Genomic DNA, 22,346 nt, shown 5'->3' with positions numbered 1-22,346 from the left:
AAGGAGGAAAGACTGGGCCTGACCAGATTTTAGTGAGAGAAAGGACATTCGGGAAAATGACAAAACACACACACAACATTGCAATAAGACAATGCTATCTAGAGAGCTGACACTTATGAACTGTGCAGTGGGGTGACAAAAGAAAACTACCCTTTAGTGTATCCCGTTAGGTTCACCACTCTGTGTTGGACTGCATCTGTAGCTGTGCATGGCCAGACTTCCACTCGCTGTTACGGTTTCCTAGTTCAGTCTCGGGCTCACACTGAGAAAGGTCGGCTCTGTGTTGATGAAATGGATTGCTGTCACACAACAGACACTTCTCACGTCTCCGTCAGGATCGCTTTTAAAGCCTCACCTTTTCTCCCTTGCTTTTGCTGGTGGGTCTCACTTAGGCCTGGTGTGAAACAAACCTACGGAGGTGCATCAGCGAGCAGCACCGGTTCATCTGCGACACCTGCGACAAGGCGTTCCCCATGCTGTCTTCACTCATCCTGCACAGGCAGACCCACATCCCTGCTGATCAGGGCCAGGAGAATCTCCAGACCAAGACCCTGGCCGATGATACCGTGGACCAGAAGGCCTTCCTGGCCTTGCTGGGCCTGCAGCACACCAAAGACATCAGGCCTGCACCTGAGGAGCCCCTGCCGGATGACAACCAAGCAATACAGCTCCAGGCACTCAAGTGTCAGCTACCTCAGGACCCTGGCTGCACCAATGTGCTGAATCTGTCCCCTTTCGAAGCTGCTTCTCTAGGTGGTTCTCTGACAGTCCTCCCAGCTACAAAGGAGGGCATGAAACAACTATCCCTGCAGCCCTTCCAAAAGGGCTTCATCATCCAGCCGGACAGTAGTATTGTGGTTAAACCTATTTCAGGAGAGTCAGCCATTGAGCTAGCAGATATCCAACAGATTCTAAAGATGGCAGCTTCAGCTCCTCCACAAATCAGTCTTCCGCCACTTTCCAAGGCTCCTGCCACCCCCCTTCAGGCAATTTTCAAGCACATGCCTCCTTTGAAGCCAAAGCCCTTGGTCACACCCCGGACAGTGGTAGCCACCTCTACACCGCCACCTCTCATCAATGCGCAGCAGGCATCCCCAGGCTGCATCAGCCCTAGCCTTCCTCCACAGTCCCTGAAGTTCCTCAAGGGGACAGTTGAGGCAACCTCCAATGCTCATCTGCTCCAGTCTAAGTCTGGGGTCCAGCCAAACACCACCACACAGCTCTTCCTGCAGCAGCCTGGAGTGGAGTTGCCAGGCCAACCTGAGATGAAGACGCAGCTGGAACAGGACAGCATCATCGAGGCCCTGCTGCCCCTAAACATGGAGGCAAAGATCAAGCAGGAGATAACGGAGGGTGACCTCAAGGCCATCATGACGGGTCCCAGTGGCAAGAAGACCCCCGCCATGCGCAAGGTGCTCTACCCCTGCCGCTTTTGTAACCAAGTGTTTGCTTTCTCTGGAGTTCTGCGTGCCCATGTTCGCTCCCACCTGGGCATCTCACCCTACCAGTGCAACATCTGTGACTATATTGCTGCAGACAAAGCTGCTCTTATCCGCCACCTTCGCACACACAGTGGGGAACGGCCTTATATCTGCAAGATCTGCCACTACCCGTTCACAGTCAAAGCCAACTGTGAGCGCCACCTGCGCAAGAAGCACCTCAAGGCCACCCGGAAGGACATCGAAAAGAACATAGAGTACGTGAGCAGCAGTGCGGCGGAGCTGGTGGACGCCTTCTGCTCCCCAGAGACGGTGTGCCGGCTGTGCGGGGAGGATCTAAAGCATTACCGCGCACTGCGCATCCACATGCGTACACATTGCAGCCGAGGCCTGGGTGCGTGCCACAAAGGCCGCAAGCCCTTCGAGTGCAAGGAATGCAATGCCACCTTTGCGGCCAAGCGCAACTGCGTCCATCACATCCTCAAGCAGCACCTGCACGTGCCCGAACATGACATCGAGAGCTATGTGCTTGCCACAGGTGGTGGCCTTGGCCCCACAGACACGGCCACAGAAGCCTCTGCCAGAGGAGAAGAGGGCAACTGCATTGCTTTTGGTGAGTGCAAGCCCCTCGCCACTTTCCTGGAACCCCAAAATGGCTTTCTTCACACGAGCCCCACCCAGCCCCTGCCTTCGCACATCACTGTCAAGTTGGAGCCAGCCAGCAGCTTTGCAATGGACTTCAACGAGCCCCTTGACTTTTCACAGAAGGGCCTGGCACTGGTCCAAGTGAAGCAGGAAAATGTGTCCTCCTTGCTGAACTCTTCCTCCTCTGCCCTCTATGACTGCTCCATGGAGCCCATTGATCTCTCCATCCCCAAGAGCATAAAGAAAGACAAGGACACAGTTGTTCCCAGTGATGCCAAGAAACCAGAACCAGAATCTGGGAAAGCTGAGCAGCTCTCTCCCTGCCCACCACCCTGCCCAACCTTGTCAGTGACTGCAGAACCCAGAGGGAGCTTGGAAAACCCCACAGGCACTGTGGTAGCTGTTACCACGGCTGCCAACCTGGAAGCCCACACACAGCCCCTCCAGGGCCCCGTGCAGCTGGCCGTCCCCATCTATTCCTCAGCTCTCATAAGCAATCCTACCCTCCTGGGCAACTCTGCCCTTCTGAACAACACAGCCTTGCTTCGGCCCTTACGGCCAAAGCCTCCCCTGCTCTTGCCAAAGCCCCCCGTGACAGAGGAGCTGCCTCCGCTGGCCTCCATTGCCCAGATCATCTCATCTGTATCCTCTGCCCCTACTCTGCTGAAAACGAAGGTAGCTGACCCTGGGCCATCGATCAACAGCAGTAACACTGTGGCCACAGACAGCTTAGGAAGCGCCATCTCCAAAGCTGTCACCACCCCCAGTGACATCACAAGCCCTAAAGAATCCAGTGACCCACCTGCTACGGCCAGCAGCCCAGAGGAAGCCTTGCCTACTGAACAAGGGCCGTCTGGCTTATCCAGGAAGAGGGGAAGGAAAAGGGGGATGAGAAACCGGCCCCTCACCAACAGCAGTGGTGTGGACCTGGACTCCAGTGGGGAGTTTGCTAGCATCGAGAAGATGCTAGCCACCACAGATACCAACAAGTTCAGCCCATTTCTGCAGACTGCACAGGATGACACTCAGGATGAGGTGTCTGGAGCCCCTGCAGACCACCATGGGCCCAGTGATGAGGAGCAGGGTAGCCCTGCCGAAGACAGGCTGCTGAGAGCAAAACGCAACTCCTATGCCAACTGCCTGCAGAAAATCAACTGTCCTCACTGTCCCCGGGTCTTCCCTTGGGCCAGCTCCCTCCAGAGGCACATGCTTACACACACTGGTAAGGCCCCCAGGGCTCACCAGTTGGTGAGTCTTGAAAAAAGAGACTGAGGGGGAGGGGGAGGCCTAAAGTCTAGGGCCCCTTTTCTCATGCTCCATTCCTCTGTGTCTCAGAAGCCGCAGGCTGTTGGTTTGCATTTAATCTGTGCCCGTGGTCTGAGCCAGCAAGGTTATGGGTAAACAAGTGGATCAGACAGAGGTGACAGTGGTCGTAGGCTCTCGCTTCCCTCCCTACATCCCTTGCCTGACAAGTGTCTAGATTTTCTACTAAGTTAAATATGGAGGCAATCCGGAGAAGTGGGACTTTGCATTGATGATGGTTCTGGAGATGTAATTAGCTTGGTTCTTTGACATGAGAACTCCCATCCTGGTGTCTTCAGTGCTACTTTTTCAGGTTGAACATTCTGTAGGGTCCTTTGCCTACCATACACATAAAAGGTCATACTGCCAACTGAGACTTGGCCATTTTTTCTCCTTCTCTGAAGTAGCTGCACCTTCCCCTATTTTTTCATTTTATCTTTTTTCTCCTTTTTTGAATATTTATCATAAATGATTGGTAGTGGTAATAATTTTAAGTTCTATTTATTGTAAAATGTCAACTCTTGGTAGAAATAATTTCATTAAAATTCTAATGCTCTAAATAACAGAGCTAAATTACCAAAATGATATCCCAGAAACATTTTTCAGATGTCAGTTTCTAGAAGTTGAATTTTAGAAGTCTTAAATACAGAATATTTTATGCCAGGTATTTAGTATTTTAGTAATTTTCATATATAATTATAATTTTCTGAGTATTATCACAGGATTTGTATCTTTGATCATTTGGGCTTTGTACGTTGAGTTAAAAGGTCCTTACCCTTTTGGAGTATACAATTCAAACATTAATAGGTAAGACTGAAAAATCAAATTATTCTTACTTTATGTGTGATACAGGATTGCTAGACAAAAGCTCACCAGAAAAATTTGAATTTTAGACCAACAAGTAATTTTTGTAGTGTTAGAGACAGACAAAAGCATTACTTGTTGATTTGAATGAAGTTTAAATTTAACTGGACAGCTTGTCATTGTCCTTACAAACTCTAGGGAATCGAGGTCCTTAGGAAGTTTCCAACAGTGTTGTGAAGGGCAGGTGATGGAAAGTGGGTGGGAGCTGCATTCTGTGTCTTTGGAGATGGTCTGGACCTTGTGGTTTCCCCAGCCCCTCTGAGGAGAATGAGAGCTCTCCCAGCAAACTGACAGCCTTCCTAGAAACTAAAGCATCCACGAATTTTTGATTTGTGCTGGTGTCGGTACATACCAGAGACACATCCGCACTTGAGAGTCCACTGCTTATGGTTGCCTGGGTTTTGATTGCCAGGATCCCATCCCTGCTGATTTAGGAGCTTCTGAACCGGTTCAGTTTCCAGGACCCACATGGTAGATGTTAAGAACCAACTTCCACGAGTTGTTCTCTGGCGTCTACATGCATGCATGCCATAGCATGTGCATGCTCACACTCACACACACACGGTGGGGGGGGGGGCGGACTACTTTTTACAGCCAACAGCATTGAGCAAAACCCAGGTTCAGCTATAGTTAATCAGCCCATCAACTGATCTGTGGGATTATCCTAGCATCTAATACTTTGTCTCGATACATTTCTCCAGTTTACCCGTTCCCTACAACGAAGCAAGGAGGCCAAATGCTAAATGTCCAAACAGGGGCCAGCCAGCACAAACATGGCTTTAGCTCTTTACCCTGCTTAGGTTCCAGGAACTGTATCTGAGGAGGAAGCTGTCATCTTTCACGTCCTCTTGTGTGGTTACTACACACTCAGTTTCCTCCCTCCTCCAACTCTCTACAAGCTTGTGGTTCACTGTTCTTTCTCTGAATATGTTACACCTCATGAGACAGCGATGCCCTGTTCCTGCCAGTTTCCCTCTTGAGCATCTCATCCTGTGTCTTCAGGCCACAGGAGGACAGAGTGCCAGCAAACAACCAGTCCCTTTCAGACTCTGTTCTCATCTCTTCCTCCTTCCCTTTGCTCTGGTTCCTTGTTCCACAGTGACGGGTCAGGGTGGTGCAATATCTGAGAATCCCCTCCAGCTGTAACATCTGGGATTCCCTAGCTCACTCACTTTCTCATGGGTGCTTTGAGCTCCTTTGCCAGCTCTGGGCTCTTCCCCCTCACCTCCTACCCATTGCTAATGGGTCATAAGCACCGAAGTTTGAGTAAGGAGGTAGCCTCACAGTGTAGAAAGCAACTGGAACCAGTTGTACTGGGATGCCTTTTACTAAGGTTTATTTTAATTTCTGTTGATCTATGTGTTTGTATGTATAACTGCACGTACTGTGCACGTCCCTGCAGAGCCTAGAAGAGGGTGTTGGATCCCCTGGAGCCAAAGTTACAAGTGCTTGTGAACCAACAGATGTAGGTGCCCAGAACTGACTGAGGTCTTCAGGACCACTAAACCATCTCTCCAACCCAAGTTCTTACTTTACCACTTTTGCTTAAGTGGTAGTTTTGACTACAAAAGAAAAAAGACGTCTTGACCCTGAGAGCAGAGCTGGCGGAAGGTCCAGGGAGGCTTGCACTTGTGCAGTCCTGTCACCACAAACACTCCGTCTGAGTCACAGGCTAGAGCCAACCTTGATTCTCTTCACAGAACGTTTGCAGCTCATCTCATCCGTCCTTTAGGTCTTGACAAACAAGGTCCCGTTGTCCTCAGCAAACTCTTGTTCCTTCTGCCTGGCTTTGTTCCCAGTGCCCTTCAGATAATGCCTCCCTCTTCCTTCTCTGACTGCTCTGCATGGATGAACATTGGCTGACTGGCTTCAGTGCTCACATTGGGGTGGAGGACATACAGGCCCCGAGTACAAAAGTAATTCCTTACGGTTAGAGCTGTTCTCACATACACACACACCAACAATAGTAATCATAATAATATAGGACAATTATCAATGGTCATTTAAATCATGTGATGTGGCTGAAGTCCTCTGATGTCTTTCAGATCTACTATAATATGCTAAAAAGGCTCACCATTTTTGCATTTCTGCACAGCATATTGCTATTTTAAAAATGAGGGTTTTTTGCAGTGAGCATGTGAGTTTTAAGTAACTGTGTTACTTGTCAGTTTGAGGCTTTTCCTATGATCTATAGCTTGGCACTACCAAACTGTCTTCATCATGGAATATAGCCTGTCTGTCCAAGCCACCTATAAAGGAAAAGCGTGTAAAAACTAAAAAGTAAATCATGTAAGAGATAGGAACCTACCCTTTCCTTTGAAATCAACAATTCCAGCATAGTGGAGCCCGGTAGATGGCTGAGTAGTTAAGAGCAGAGTTTAGATCCAGCAGCCCTGTAATAGATCGAGCATCTTACAAGTGTCTGTAACCCCATCTCCAGGATATGCTGGGCCTCCTTGGTCTCCGACGCATGCACATGTACTCAGAGACACAATAGAAAATCAGCGAATCCCAGTATAGTAGTGTCTGACCTTTTCCTCTTTTTTAAAGTTCCCCTGTCCCCTTTTTGGTGCTGGTTCTTGAACCAGTGATTCATTATAGCTCAGGCTCTGCCACTAGCCCTGCCCCTTTGTTTCTCCCTTGTCTTGGTTCTCTTCTTCCCCATCTGAAGAACCTGCCATTTTGCTTTTTGACAAAGAAATTGTAAAGGAAATTTTAAAATATCATATATTCAATTATTAATGAAAAGCAAAACAGTCAACCTGAAAAAATGCACAGCAGTGATGTTTCTACAGCTAGTTACTTTATGCCTTTTTTTTTCTTTTTAAATGAAGGTGTTGTCTATATTTTTAGCAGAAAGCTCCTGTAGACCCCTGTCATGGAACTCACCAAGCAACTGGTGGGTTCTCAGCTATTGTACAAGGGTCCCTTGTTTTGGTACATTCTAATGTGCACTTGACAAGATTTTAATGTGGCCTTTCCAAGGTCTCTAAGTACGCTTGGATTGGTGCAAACATTTATGTCTGTCTCGTTACTCCCAGCCCCATACTCCTTTTGTGTCTACTCCATGGACTAGACATTGCCAGGATAGGGGTCTTTTCCTGCTTGCTTGGCTGGTTTCGTGGGGTGGATGTTGCTGCTGCTGCTCTTGGATGCTAAAGTTCAAGCCCAGAGTCTCGCAAGTGCCAGACAAGAGCTGTGCCCTTGAGCTGGTCTGCCTGACAGTGCAGATGGCTCCAAAGGTGGTCTGTGAGCCCTGTGCTCTCGGGAGGGAATAAACGCCCCTTGTCTTCAGTTATTCCTGATAGCAGTCCTGGGTGCACTGACACAGGCGTTCTGGGCCTTCCTGCCCCTGGAAAACAAAAAGCTCTTCTGGCTCTTCCCAGCAGCAAGCCCTGGCGGCCTCTGCCATGCCCGCCTTGCACATTGCACTAGTCCGAGCTTTGCCATTATTAAAATATTAGTCTAAAGGGAAGGTCCTTGGTTTGTGTTTCCAGGGAGCTGTGCCAAGTGACTCTTCCTGTCAGTTATTGAAGGTTGCCTCCAGGTTCAAGGTTCTAAGATAGCAGCACCAGGCAGCAGCTCCACGGTTTTAGTACGTGACACCTTGTCCCAGTGGAGTCCAGAAACTGGGGCCTGGAGTCTGCGGCTAGAGCAGGGGCTAGGGGTAGAGGCAAACGTGACACTGAGCAGTCCCATCATTCCCTTCTCTCTCCTAAAGCATGGGGTGCTACCCTCTTCTCTCCCCCCTTTTCCTTTCCCCTCTTCCTTCTCTTCTTTTCTTTCCCTCCTTTCTTCCCCTCTCTATTCCTTCCCCCTCTTCCTTCTTTACCTCCTCAACTTTTCCCATTCCCCTGTCTTACTTTCTCGTGCATACATACTCAGCCCTTGCCCTTTCCCCTCCATGTCAGTCCACACAAACGCAGGACAAGCCACAGGGGAGCTTCCAGTGCATTTTGAAACACAATGTTTACAATGCGGGCGGGATCAAATAAATGAGGGGGATAAGCAGGCCAAAGCAGAACCCTCCTCTAAGAGGGAACAAGGGCCTCTCCTCCCAACATACCACCCTATTCGTTCATGGCCTTGGCTTAGGGTCTGAGCCCGGCGCTGGCCTAGCTTTCCTTGTGCTTCTGTAGAGCAGAACATGTAGCTCAACATAGACGTAGCCATGTCCTGGTAAGAAAGAGTAAGAAAACCTGGGAACCATGGGATGAGTCCTCCTGTCCTTTGCCAATAGGGCCTAGGTAGAGGTCACTGCAAAATTTCCTCTGTGGGAGCCACAATAAGAAGGGGGAGACCTGCCACACTGGGTGGAGGACTCACTCTGACTTCTCGGGATGGGCCCTGCAGGTTGCCAGGAGTTCATGATCTCCCTTGGGGAGGCTAGAGCCTGCTTCCCTGTCCCAGCTCACTCCTCACCTTTAGTATTACCTGCCAGGCTGGAAGGGGATGGTTTTTCTCTGGTTTGTAGGTATTGCTTGCCATACCTTAAGGTCCTTGTGGCGGTGTTAACACGTTTTTACTGTCTCATTGAAACATGTGTGCCTTGGTTTCATGGTTAACTTTCTTCTAGCCACTTGAAGACAGCTTCCGTTACATGAAGGCTAAGGGAAAATGATTATTTTAGTTGTTGTCTGCTTTTGATTTTGTTTTAAGTGTGTTTCTCTTATTTTCTTAAAATGAAAGGGTGTGGAGGGGTAAACAAATGCCAGCAATCCAAGGAGAATAGATCAAAAGCAACTTTGCTTTTTTCATTGCAGTAGAAAGTCAGATAAATACATATTTTTTTTTCCTGCTTCAGGTCAGAAACCCTTCCCTTGTCAAAAATGCGATGCCTTCTTTTCTACCAAATCTAACTGTGAACGCCACCAGTTGCGCAAACACGGAGTTACCACCTGCTCCCTGAGAAGAAACGGGCTTATTCCCCCAAAAGAGGGTGATGTTGGATCCCATGATAGCACAGGTAGAGCCTCCAGGTGATGGAGAACAAGAGAGAGGAGGGCGCTCCCCAGATCTCAGCTAAAGCCATGTGAGCTGGAGATGTGCACTGTGCAGCCTCCGCCTAGGGGGCCTTGTGCCCGACTCCTGCCTAAGCTGACTGACACCCAGGCCTGTGGAGCTGGGGAAATAGTGTCAGTGCCTAGGGCACACTGGAAATGCTAAGGGGGAGAACCAGCGCCTTCCTTCCAGAAATTGCCGTTGTTCTGATCCTGGAAGGCGGGATATCCACATGTTGTATACTTTCAGCTCCTGATGTACATATATCCCTGAAGGAAATGCACAGCTCTGAAGTTTGGGGGACCCAGCTTCTGCAGCCTTCTTGAGCAGCTCTTGTCCAGTAGACTCAGTACTGCAGGAACTGTGACCCCCCTCCAAGCTCTTAGATGGGGAGGGGGTCTTGGTGGGGCAAGGCAAGGTGTTTCTTTTCAATAATTCTTTCCCAGTATAAACCTGTCCTTGTTTGAAAAAGCACTCTGCATGTCCTTTCTTTAATCATAACTTTGCTTGACCTGGATCCGGGTATTATTCTCCTGTGCTGATTTGTGCTTCCTCCCTCCAACCCTACAGAGTAATTAACACTGCCCCATTCCTGTCATGCCACCCTCACCCCTTCGGCTTCTGTATTTACTCATGTCCTCTCTTCAATACATTCCATAATCCGACTACTCAAGTATGCTACCTCCTAACCCCCAAAACACACCATATAAAACCAAGCTGCTACAGGCCACCTAGTCCGCCCAGGTAGGGGTGAGGGCATTGCAGACACGGGTTCAGCTCTGTGGGTGTTGAGAGCTGGCATTTGCTATTGCTTGAATCTACGCCATGGGTGTGTTTATCTAGGGTTACAGTTGTGTCTTGCTTCTTTTCTTCCTCAGATTTGGGTGGGATAGAGTGCTGTGTAGTTTGGGTGGCACTCCACCCCTGGGAGTCAGCGTGGACAGAGTGACAATCATTAATCCCAACCCCTGACTCCCTTGTCCTTCCCTCAGTGATGACACATTACGGTGGACTGGATTTCGAAGAGAGCTGATCCCAGTGGGGATGTCAGCTCCGTTTCCCCTTTCCACACCTTCACTCAGACTGTAAAAACAATGGAATGCCTTTGGCTTGCTGGGTCCTTCTGCCCAGGTAGACCCTCTAAGGGCAAGAAGGGTTCAGCTGGTTCACTGGCTCCTCTCCCCCGCCCCTGACTTCATTTCCACATAATTCTCCAAGGTCTTTGAGTAAAGACAGGTATCCTGCCATGGCCGACTCCCTGTGAGCCAAGCCCAATCTCAGGCTCCAGGAAGCCCAAGGCACTGCAGCAGCTGTCTTTGCCGCAGACTGTGCAGTTAATGTTTAACCGTCATTGCCACGGTACCTATTAGACTGGAACGTTTTCTTACAGTCTGTTTTACAGAACTGTCCTGTGATTCTTCCCTAACCAGTTCAAGGGGGAAGGCAGCGGACACAGGGGTTGCTTCAGGGAGGGAAGTCTCTCTGCATCCAGCTCATAGTGGAGGATGTTCACAGGAACGCCTCTGCTGACAGCGGAGCTCAGTCAGGATTTATGGTCTGAGCTTACTTAGCTTTGGCACCAAGTGTTAGCCTGTGGTGTATTTACTTTTAAGTTTACAGTTGCAGGTTTTCTTTCCAAGGCCCTGCCCCAGAAGTTATATAGGGTTTCTTAAAGGGACAAAGCCTCTGAGGAAGGAAGTCACTGAAAGTTGTGAGAGTATCAAAGGGATAAGTGTCTGTTTAAGCTCTAGACACAGCTCATGACCGGAGAGAGAGGCAGAATAGGAGACAAGTGTTGAGGGACCTGAGAAATGTACAAACCGGGCGGCTGTGATAGGGGCTGAGGGTGGAGGAACAGGCTTCCTTAAAAATTCTTTTCTGGTTTTAACCTTGGAGACAGGATAGCTCAGGTTATCCTCAGACTCAAGGATGACCTTGAATTTTTGGTCCTCCTGCTCCTAGCTCTGGGGTGCTTTCCAAGTCCATCAGCTTGGGTAGGCAGGTGCTCTAACACCTGAACCATACCCTCAATCCCAGAACAGACTCTGTTTTAGAGAGACAGGAAATGACAAGGAAGTTCCTGAAGTTTTTTGAGGTTTGGTTTATATGTGCATAGATTGAATTCTTTTAAATAGCTGAACATGTTTTATGATGTCAGTGTGACTTTTCCAACCACATGAGATCTTCCATGAAAATGCACCCCAGATTTCTCCCACACCCAGGGCCTAAAAATACTGTGATGGGGAACAGTTTCCCCTTAAAGGGCTGTATTTATACTCAGTTTTAAACCGAAACTCTTCCCTCTGTCCTTGAGGAATCTTCTTGTTTCTTAGTGATGCATGAAGTAGGCATCACATTGGTAGTGCCTGGACAGGACCTTTTTAACTATTCCTTAATGGAAGGCACTTTTACCAACCCTGAAGTCCTGTTGTCCACACACACTGGTACCCAAAAGTGCTCCCCATGCTTGAACACATCAGGCAAAGTGTAGGCAAAACTGTCCACCAGGTCCTGTAGGTCAGTTGCATCTGTCGCATTAGCTGAGTGACGTTGCATTTCTAGGAAGCAAGAGATGACCAGCAGAATCTGCTGCCCTGTAGGAGGAACTGGGCACTCATTGTCTACTGGGGTTCCTTCTGCTTCCCCCACCAATTTTCTTTAAGTGTCATGGACACTACGGGGAGACTAATGGGACAGAAACATTGTGTTCTCTTAAGGCTGCCTTGCCCATAAAAAGTGGTGGGCTCAGCTGCCTACATTTAAGGAGAAGCCATAGTAGGACGTGGCCTTTCCAGTCATCTCCTCACTCACCATATGTGAGTCTATTGTTCCCAATCAGGTCACAGGCTACCCTGCTAAACCACTCCCCCTAGTGGAAGTTTGGAGTGCAACCCAGCCTCTTCTGCTCAGTTGTGCATAGAATTTATCCACCCTCAGAACTAGATCATGGGGCATAATTTTGTCTTAGTGCTAGTACTCGAATTTGGCCTCCAAATTCATTTTTACTTTTATAAGTGGTTTTTGGGCTTGGGGTGGTGTTTTTTTTTATTTATTTATTTTTGAGGCACAGTTTCTATGTGAATTCCTGGCTGTCCTGGAACTCGCTCTGTAGACCAGGCTGACCTCAAACTCAGAGATCTCCCTGCCTATACCTCCTGAGTGCTGGAACTAAAGGTGTGTGCCACCACCACCCAGCTTATTTTTATAAGTTTATCATTTTAAATACATTCAAACAGCCTGTGTACTGAGTGCGTGCTACTCTGGGCCTAAGGTGGGAGAAGCACAAGTTCAAGACCAGCCTAGGATACCTAGCAACCTCCTGTTTCAAAAAAGAAAGAAATCATGGTTTGCTGGGAAAAAAAAAATAATAGGAGCAGCCTAGGGTATACTAGAAAAAAGTAGAATGACTCGTTCCGAAAAGTGCTTGGCGCACAAGCATGAGGATCTAAGTTCAGTCCCCAGCATCCATTAAAAAAACAAACCGGTAGTGGTGGCTTGTGCCTAAAATCCCTGAACTGTGGTAGCAAGAGGCAAGATGAAAGAGGACCCTTGGAGCTTGCTGGCCAGTCAGTCTAGCCAATTAGCAAACTTCAGATTAGTCTCAAATAAATAAATAAACAAACAAACTAGAGATGGAGGAAGACAGCATACACTGACCTTTGGTTTCCAAACATATGTGCATGCATGTACACACAGAATTACTCACAAAGCAAGCAATCTATGCATCCTCTGCTTTTGTTGCAGAGTTTAAACCACGCCCATCCCATAGATGCTCTCTGTAACACCAGAAAATGAGCATAGGTGTTTTCTTGAAGTACAGCCTAAACTTAAGTGTACATCTCTCAGGATTGCTGTTTCTTGTCGCAAGTCATCTTCATGCCATAGTTACTGGTTTAATTCTGAAGTCTCTTGAAACACCCAAACAGTAGCCTCTACCAAGCACAGTAAGAATGAAACCAATGAACTAACATAGACGGAGGTGTCCTCACTTGGTCGCAAGTGTGAAGTATACATACCACGTCAGAGGCAAGCCCCCAGGCCTACCTTGATGGCACAGGATTGAGCTTGTGGCACTGGGAAGGAATGATCGGCATACAGTGGTCTTCTACCACAGCAAGAGTCTCGACTTCCTCAAGCACTGATCAGAGATGTGTCTATCAGGGGTGCACCTTCTCTATGTTCTGTAAAACCCCAAGTTTCCGCTCGGGGTTCAGAGGAAGCACTGAAAACCTACAGTAGTAAATTGGACTTTAAGTCCGTGGCTAAACAGTAGTTCTCAGCCAGGTTCCACCATTTTTCTGTTAGAACCATTAAGTTCTTATTCAACCCTAGTAGAGAAAAGGTTATGTTCCTGAGACTGTTCAGTGTGGTTAATTTTTTTTTCATATCTTTCTGGGTTTTTTTTTTATTTTTCTTCTTTTTTTGTTGTTTTGTTTTTTGGGGTTTTTTGTTTTGTGTTTTTGTTTGTTTTGAGATCATCTCATAGTTCAGGCTGGCCTTGAACTCACTGTGAGAAGCCCAACCTGGCCTCCAGCTCTTGTGTACCTGCTTTAGTCTCTGATGAGTGCAGGTGTGCACCAATGTGCCTGGCTTTGGTGTGTAATGTTGGCATGGACTTCCCGTGTCTGGTTTGTAGACATCACTGTGTACAGGAGATTCACCCTCTAGGTCCCTGTCACCCTCTCTCACAGCCCCTCAGAACCACCTGCCATCCCTCCCCGAATGCCTGTGCCCACGTTTTGAAGGTCCTCTGCATGCATTGTTCACAGGTGTGTTGTTCATCTGCTCTGGCCTCTACCTGGGGATGTGCCTGTGGACCATGTAAACAGAACCCACATGTGGGTCGTTTTCTGTGAACCTCCTTGAGGACCACGTGTGGAAGATGGGGGGTCGTTCTTGTGTATGTTGCATGTTTGTGAAAGCTCTTTGCACTGGAAAGATAACCTTTACAACTTGGCTTCCTCAACCTCCCTAGTGCTGCGAGTTTCTGGAATGCACGCCCTCTCCTGTCTGTACTGCCTGAGTCACTACACCTTCCTTGGGGAGGGGACAGCTGAATGATCTTGGGTGTGACAGTGGAGGTCAGGAGTTCTGAGGCCCAAGAACCCATCTGTTTAACTGGGAATGTGAAGGCTAGTTTGGTCTTTTACAACTCCAGGTTCAAAAAGCCCTCACTATATTTAGTGTCCAGGCTGCCAGGGTGGGTCCAACCAAGTCCCAGTAAAGCCCTTGAAAGGGGCATACTCGGTGTCACCTCATCTGAACCCCTTCCTTCTTTTGCTTGCTTACACAGACAGCCAGTCAGACACAGACACATTGACTACCCCAGGTGAGGTGCTGGACCTCACAGCCCGGGATAAAGAGCTGCCACCATCAGAGGGAGCCATGGAGCACAGCCCAGCTACACAGGACCTCCCTGTGAAAGAGGCCAAAGCAGAGGCAGCCCCTCTTGAGAACGAGGAAGAAAAGGGGACAGAGGAGAACCCAGAGCCAGAGGAAGAATGTGGCGTGGAAGAAAGCACCAGGGATGCAGATGCCCCGGAGGAAGATACAGCCAGCAACCAGAGCCTGGATCTTGACTTTGCCAGCAAGCTGATGGACTTTAAGCTGGCAGAGAGTGAGGCAGGCTCTGTGGACAGCCAAGGCACAGCCCAGCAGGACCAGAAGCATACCTGCAATACCTGTGGAAAGAACTTCAAGTTCCTGGGCACCCTGAGCCGCCACAGGAAGGCACACAGCTGCCAGGAGCCCAAGGAGGAGAAGGAGGCACCTATGCTGGAGAATGAAAGTGCTGGCAGAGCAGCCGAAGGGCCCTCGTCTTCCCCTGAGCCTGAGGAGAAGCCTGCTGAATCCCCGGCAATAGATCCAAGCCCAGAAACCAGGGAGGCCTCGGTGGAGAAACAGAACGAAGAAACAGAGGGCCCCTCTGACGGGGAAGGCACAGCCGAGAAGAGGAGTGGCGGTGACAAGAGACCAAAGACAGACTCCCCCAGAAGCATGGCCAGCAAGGCGGACAAGAGGAAGAAGGTTTGCAGTGTGTGCAACAAGCGCTTCTGGTCCCTGCAGGACCTCACCCGGCACATGAGGTCACACACAGGTATGAGAGACCAAACCCAAGTCAGTTCCAGGGCTCATCTGAGAAAACTGGCTAGGTTTGGTTGTCCTTTGAGCAGGGAAATCCGGGACTCTTAAGAGTGGCATAGGCCTTCTGCAGGGCAGGTGAGGGGGCCTACTGCAGCAGTACATTGGAAAACACTGTTTTCCTCGGCCACTCAGTTCTAGTCTTGGCCTCTATAGATAGGGTGGCTGCCCTGTCCACAGACTTATAGAACAAGAACAGTGGGCATATGTCAGCCAGTTGCTAAGGAGGACACAGGGGTGTATATGCCAGGGAAGTCAGGTGCTGGCCCGGCCTATTTTGTGAAGACCCGTGTGTCATCTATTAATAGGTAGGTGGATAGGGCCTTGTCCCTTGTGGAGCTCAGCCTGCCACCTGGGGGCTGGAGCTGCGATGTCCACAGAAGGTCCTGTTATTTTGATAGAGAGGGGGAGGGAAGAGAGACCTGGATAGAACCATGAAGCCGAAAGATAGACGCATCCTTCCTCAGCTGTCATCCCCCCAAAGAGAGCACCCCAACACGTTGTCCATATCTCATTCCATGCCCCCCCACACACACACACAAGTAGCCTTGGCCCAGCCAGCAGCTGGGCCCTACATGGGACCTTGTTCTGGCCAGAGATGTTCTCAGCTGTGGCAACTTGGTGTGTAAGCTATTTGGGAAAGCCCAACTACGCCTCCTTGTGCCGTGATTGAGGGGATTTGAGGGAATTGTTCCTGGCCATGCAGTGCCTGGACAAGAACCATTCAGTCCTCCTACAGGACTCCTTGCTTCTGGGATTCTTTTAAGATCAGTATGTAGAAGACTTAGTTGAGAGGAACAGGAGAAAGAATGTGACTCTTAGTCTTGCCAGTTGTGGCAAATAAGAGGGCTCTCCCTAGGGCTGGTGAGATGGTTTAGCAGTTAATATCACTGGCTATTCTTCCAGAGGACCTGGGTTCAGTTCCCAGCACCCACGTGGCCACTCACAGCTGTCTGCAACTCCAGTTTCAGGGGATTTTATACCTTTATGCACATAAAATAAAGTTAGGCTGGGTAGTGGTGGCTCATGCAGAGGCAAATCTCGTGAGTTCAAGGCCAGCCTTGTCTACAGAGCAAGATCCAGGACAGGCTCCAGAGCTATAAAGAAACCATGTCTCAAAAAACGAAAACAAAACAGAAAGTTAAATAAATTATTTTAGAAAAAGAAAAGATGGCTCTCCCTAAGCAGCAAGCTTTATTTATTTAGTTCTGGATGCTGCTGCATTCAAGTAGAGCAAGGGGCTGGGAACCAGTGGCCTTTGTGTTAATGGACATCTCGTTTTCCTTCTCTCGTTGCTCAGGAGAAAGGCCATACAAGTGTCAGACCTGTGAGCGAACCTTCACCTTAAAGCACAGCCTAGTCCGACACCAGCGGATCCACCAGAAAGCCAGGCACAGCAAGCACCACGGGAAGGACAGCGACAAGGATGAGCGGGCTGAGGAGGACAGTGAGGATGAGTCAACCCACAGTGCTAACAACCCTGTCTCCGAGAATGAGGCCAACTCAGCTCCCGGTACCAGCAACCACGTGGCCGTCACCAGGAGCCGGAAAGAGAACCCGGCCAATTCGGGGAAGGATTGTAGCCAGGAGGAGAAGACTGCAGTGGAACAGGCAGCTGAGTCCAGCCACAGCACACCTGAGGAGCAGGCGTCTCCAGGTGAAACAGACTCCGAGAGCCCAGCAGCCCTTGTGCAAGACTTACTGGAGCTGTGTGCCAAGAGGCCTGCCCCAATCCTGGCGGCCACCGAAGGTGCCTCACAGCTCCTGGGGATGGAATGACAGCTTGCCCTGTCCCCATCAGCACACAGATAAAGCTAGCCGAGCCTCCCGAATATAGATTTCACAAGGTTTTCTAGGTGTCCTTCAGCTGTCTGGAGAGAGAGGAAAGAGACAGGCAGTGCGGCCAACCAGCTCGTGCCATAGCCTTACCCAGTGCGCATGCTCCCGGCCTCAGTACGGCCGGCTCCAGTGCCTTAACTACTTATGGGTTCTCCCACGTCGTTGTGGGTATGACGCCCCCCCATGGCGTTTTAACAAAACGTATTTTAATGAATTGTTGGGAGTATCTCTTCATTTAAGCATTAACATTACCTTTTGTGTTGGTGTGTTTGAGCTTGTTTCTGTGAACCTGTGATAGATAGTACTGTTTGTTCTGTGAGCTGGAAACAGAAGAAGAAAGCCTAACCCTTGGATCCCCGTAGCCAATAACTGGAAGAAAATGATGTGAATTTCATGTACATGACCAGAGGGAAGAGGGTGCGAGGCTGATTTCTAAGCTAGACCTTTTGTCTCTGGGTCACCTGGTGGAGGAGCCATGAGCTGGTCTTTGTTAGTGGATGTGGTTGGTGCAGAGTTCCAGTGTGGCGTGAGCCAAAGCCAGGAAAGAGTCTAGCTTCAACCTCACGTGTCTCCACTCTCTCCGTGTTAGAAATGGTTACTGTTCAAATTCTTAATTTACAGAGAAGAATGGCCTCCTCGGCAGCGTGACCTATGGAGGACATACCTGGATGTCATTGATTTTTCCCTTCTCCCCATTTGGTATATGTTATTAATATTATATTATTATTATTATTAGTTCATCAGTTTGCTGGGCTCTGCATTCAGCAGAAACAAATGGGCAATATTTGTCCTGGGAGACCTGCACTGCCGCCTGGTCCCCGCACGATGTGTGCCTGAAGCTTTGTTGGCACACCAGTGATGGCTCTTCTACTGTACGCAGACAAGCCTTACTTCAGTGGCTGTAGAAGCCAGCAGGGGCCAGGAGTGGGCTTCCAAGCATGGCTGAGGTGTGGCTCAGAGGGGACAAGGATGCATGTGTGGTGGGAAACAGGCATCCGAGACGCCAGGCCATGCCTGGGGCACCTCAGAGACAGCTGGCAAGGCCTCCCAGTCTTCCTGCTGAGCTGCGTCCAAGCCTTCCCCCTGCTGTGCTACTGTCTTTTGAAAAGCAATGAGATACTACTGCTGGTGATGATCTGAACTGCGCACGGGTGTGCAAGGTTTAGCCTAGAGGGCTGTCTTCCTGCACCTTCCTGCAGTGTGGGGCCGCTGCTGGGAGAGAGCAGCGCTTCCTGATTGGCCGATCCCCCAGTGCACAAAGGCAGGGTTCCCTTTGTTCCTGAGTGTTCTCCATAGGCAGTAGACTTCCTTCCCTCATCAGCAAAAAAAGACCGCTCCTACTGTAGCTGACGTCTGTTCAGCACCCTGTCCTGTAGCTGAGACCCGAGGATGCCTGAGCCACACTGCTACTAGAGCCCCTAGCCTTGCCCCTTGCCTGCAGAGCCTCAAGACTTCTCTCCGGGAGGTCTGCCTCTACTCCTTCCCCTCGCCCTGCGGCTCCCCGTGTTCCTCTGTCCCTGAGACATGCGTACCCTTCTGTCCACCAGTCTCTAGTGGCTAAAATCCAACCACCCTGACTTCAATGGAAGATAGATATTCTAGAGATAATGAAAAGCGATATATTTGCATATGAAAGAAAAATGTTGAGGTATATATGATTTTTAACTGTATTAGGGATGTATGAACCAGTTTAAAATTGAGATTTTATTTACTGTAGAGAGAGAAATCAGAACCAATGGCCCCGTGGTCTTTTAAGTTAAAGCCAGCTCCTACATCCCTTAGTTGTTTTTTATTATAATTACGATTGTTAGTTTCATTGTTGTTATTTGGGGTTTCTTGTGTTTTGTTTCTCTTTGCAACTCTCCACACTAAACTCATCATATTGTGGGGAGAAGCCGTGACTGAACTCTACGCTGCGGTAAGATGTAGCAGGGATTGGCTCCCAGCAGCAGCCATAACTGGGGCTGCAGCTCGCAATAATCACTATTGATTTAAAGCTTTATTTAGTCTGATCTATTCCTTCATAGTCAATAAGGTCTTGCCACATTTTATTAGATTGAGAGATGTATTATTTGTCTGTTGCCCTGCCCACCTTCCTCCCCCCATATTAAACTGTGAAATTTGTGATTTGTTTAAACGCTGGGTGAATCATAGTTTAGTTTGCATGTCCAGCTAATTTGTTTCTATACATTTTGTTTGATTCTCTTTCTCCTCAGGGCTTTTACAAATATATATATATATATTATATATGTGTATATATATATGGATCGTCTGAAAAAAATTTGAGGTGCAAATTTTTTCTTGGTTTTGTTGTTATTGTTTTGTTTTTGTTTTTCTCTTTAATGGACACAACGCTGAGATTCAATCACTACATAAGATACCTGGCTGTGAAAACAAGACAAAAAGGCCCCATGGGGCTGTGTCCAAGCAGCTCCTCGGATGCCGATTTCAGACAGATCATCCTCCGTGCGTCTCTTTCTTCTCCTCTCTTTCCTCGAGAAGTTGATCCTGATGATTTCAGCCCATGCATTAAACAGGAAACAATAATAACTGTAGAATTCATATTTTTCTAAAGGGAACTTAAAAACTGCTGCTACATGTTATGTACAAAACTGGTTTATGCCACATGAACAGAATCACAAGTTTGGTTTTGGTACTTTTGTTTCTCTTTGTACTCAGTTGTATAGAACTTCCAGATTCAGAATGAAAAGAAAGCTGTTCTGTATCAAACCATCTAAGCAATAAATGTTATATTTAAAAAGTGGCACATGACCAACCTGTGAGTTCCTCCAATCCTGTCTCTAAACCTGCAGCCCACTCAGGGCCGGTCTAAGTGGCCAGCCCCATGGAGCTGTCAAGGGTTGATGCCCCCCAAGAAGCCTGGGTACCCAGACAACATCTTTAGAAGTCAGTTGGGGCTGTAGATGACCCAGTTAGGAAAGTGCCCGACACAAAAAAGTTGAGGACCTGGGTTCAGCTCCCCAGGTCCCTCTGCCAGCACAGAGTGGCGGGAGGGGGGTGCATGCAAAGACAGACAGATCCCTGGAACTCCCTGGACAAATTGGTGATCTCAGGCTCACTGAGAGATGCTGCTTCAAATAAAGATGGGCTAGCACATCGGCTCAGTGGGTAAAGGCACCCACAAAGCCGACAGCCTGAGACTGATCCTTAGGACCCACCTGGCAGAAAGACAAAGGACCCAAAAGCAACTTGGGGAGGGTAAAGGGTATATTTCTTAGAACTCTGAGGTCACAGTCCACTGTGAAGGGAAGTCAGGGCAGGAAGCGGAGAGAGACCTTGGAAGGGTGTTCCTTGCTGCCATGCTCCTCCTGACTTGCTCAGTCTGATTTTTTATACACCCGGGACCACCTGCCTAAGGATGACACCGCCCACAGTGGGCTGGTCTATCACATCAGTCACATAAATCAAGAACATGCCTTTTAAACACAGTACTCAGGCAGAGGCATAAAGTCTACATAAAGACCCTGTCTCAACACTAACAAGAGAAGAACGACCTACACTGAGTACTAGGGGTCTCTGAGTTGTTCATTCCTCCCCCAGGATCCAGTCACCCTTGCCTGTGCACTCCTGTTCCCCGGTAGCCACTGCCCAGCAGTCCCTGGCTGGGACACTAAGAGAATCATACAGAAGAAACCTGATTCTTTTGCAACTTAAGTTCTAACAGGGAAACTGACGGTAAAGGAAGTAGATGAGGAAGATGAAGAAGATATGAGTCTAGGGGGAAGAAGGAACCAGGAAGAGACAGGGACAGCCCGGCCAGGCCAGGCCTGAGGAAGTCACCCGTGCAGTTGTCTGCAGAGGGCACAGAGGAAGGCCTGTGGGCCACAAGCCCTGCAGGAAGCCGGCGAGAGAGACAAGAATGAACCAGGTGTGGAGCTTAGAGTAGACTGGAGTAGGTGGGCGGGATTCTGGTTTCATGTTGACGCTAGAGTGACAAAGATGGCCACAGGAAAACCACCAAAATGAGGTGGCAATCGTACCTTCTCATAGGAGTATGAGAAGAGGTGGGGTTTTTGTTTGTTTTTAAGACAGTTCCTCAGGGGCTGGAGAGATGGCTCAGTGGTTAAGAGCTTTGCCTGATCTTCCAAAGATTCTGAGTTTAATTCCCAGCAACCACATGTGCTCACAACCATCTGTAATAAGATTTGGTGCCCTCCTCTGGCCTGCAATGATGCATGCAGGCAGAACACTGAATACATAATAAATAAATAAATAAATCTTTAAAAAAAAAAAAGACAGTTCCTCGCTACGTATCCCTGGCTAACCTGAAACTCACTGTGTTGACCAGGCTGGCCTCAAACTCAGAGATCTGCCTGGCTATGCCTCCTGAGTGCTAGGACTAAAGCCACGTGTAGGCGCACCTGGTGACGAGACAGGGCTGAGAATTTCCGGAGCATCCCCAAGAGGCTTCTAGATGCTAAACCAGATGCAGGGTGAGCGCCACAAGGCAGTCAGGGAAAGGCACGCTTAGCTATGCCTTGCTCTAGGGGCCAGGAGTTAGCTTTGAAGAGAGGTCCCCCCCCCCCGCCCCCGACAAATTATCTTGGCAGGAAATGCGTTGCACCTAAGAGCCCATTTCCAGAAAGTGGCTGAGGGATGGGGGAGGCTTGCTGCCCTTCTGGGCTGAGTCCCACAGAACCCCAGCCTCCTGCCCCACAGGGACCCTTGGGTCTGGCCCACCACCCTCATGCCCACCCTTTCCCTATATCCAGACTACTGCCACGTCAGCAGCCCACCTGTCCTGAAGACCACAAACCCACAGAGATTTCAGAAACTGCTCCCTGAGGACATAGTGAGCCATGCAGCACAGTAAGGCCTGTGGGACTGTCCTGAGCAGAAGAGAAAGCCTTAGATCTGAGGACCAGACATCAGCCCTGGATGAGTCAACCTGAGAAAGATTTCTTTCATCTCTGTTACTGCACCATAAAGGCGACCAAAAGCAACAAGGAGGAAAGGTAAGGTCTTACTTGACTTAGACTTCCAAATCACAGTCCATCCCTAGAGGGACCTCAGAACAGGAACCCAGACAGGAACTTTAAGAAGAAAACAAGAAAGTAGGCTGCTTTCTGACTTGCTCTAAAGGTCATGCTTAGG

The 22,346-nt window shown here is 49.0% G+C and overlaps 1 protein-coding gene across 10 annotated transcripts in view; it reads left to right on the top strand.

Annotated features, from left to right (window-relative positions):
* Rreb1 (ras responsive element binding protein 1) overlaps positions 1–19,995 on the top strand; it is a 122,605-nt gene extending 102,610 nt beyond the window's left edge. For 8 of the 10 annotated variants that reach the window (XM_041632663.1, XM_041632668.1, XM_041632662.1 and 5 more), the window contains 4 exons: positions 393–3,306; positions 9,055–9,216; positions 14,545–15,348; positions 16,693–19,995. In XM_041632663.1, coding sequence (XP_041488597.1) covers positions 393–3,306; positions 9,055–9,216; positions 14,545–15,348; positions 16,693–17,171 — 4,359 coding nt within the window. In that variant the 3' untranslated portion in view covers positions 17,172–19,995. Of the gene's footprint in view, positions 1–392; positions 3,357–9,054; positions 9,217–14,544; positions 15,349–16,692 lie in introns of those variants that run through there. The other 2 variants (XM_041632669.1, XM_041632670.1) reach the window with 2 other exon arrangements.
* The last annotated feature ends 2,351 nt before the right edge of the window (positions 19,996–22,346 follow it).

This window comes from Microtus oregoni, unplaced genomic scaffold (genome assembly GCF_018167655.1).
Source record: "Microtus oregoni isolate MIOR12 unplaced genomic scaffold, Mior012 000042F_ref0000377, whole genome shotgun sequence".
In the NCBI taxonomy this organism is placed as follows: domain Eukaryota; kingdom Metazoa; phylum Chordata; class Mammalia; order Rodentia; family Cricetidae; genus Microtus; species Microtus oregoni.
This window is presented reverse-complemented; position numbering and strand designations above follow the sequence as displayed.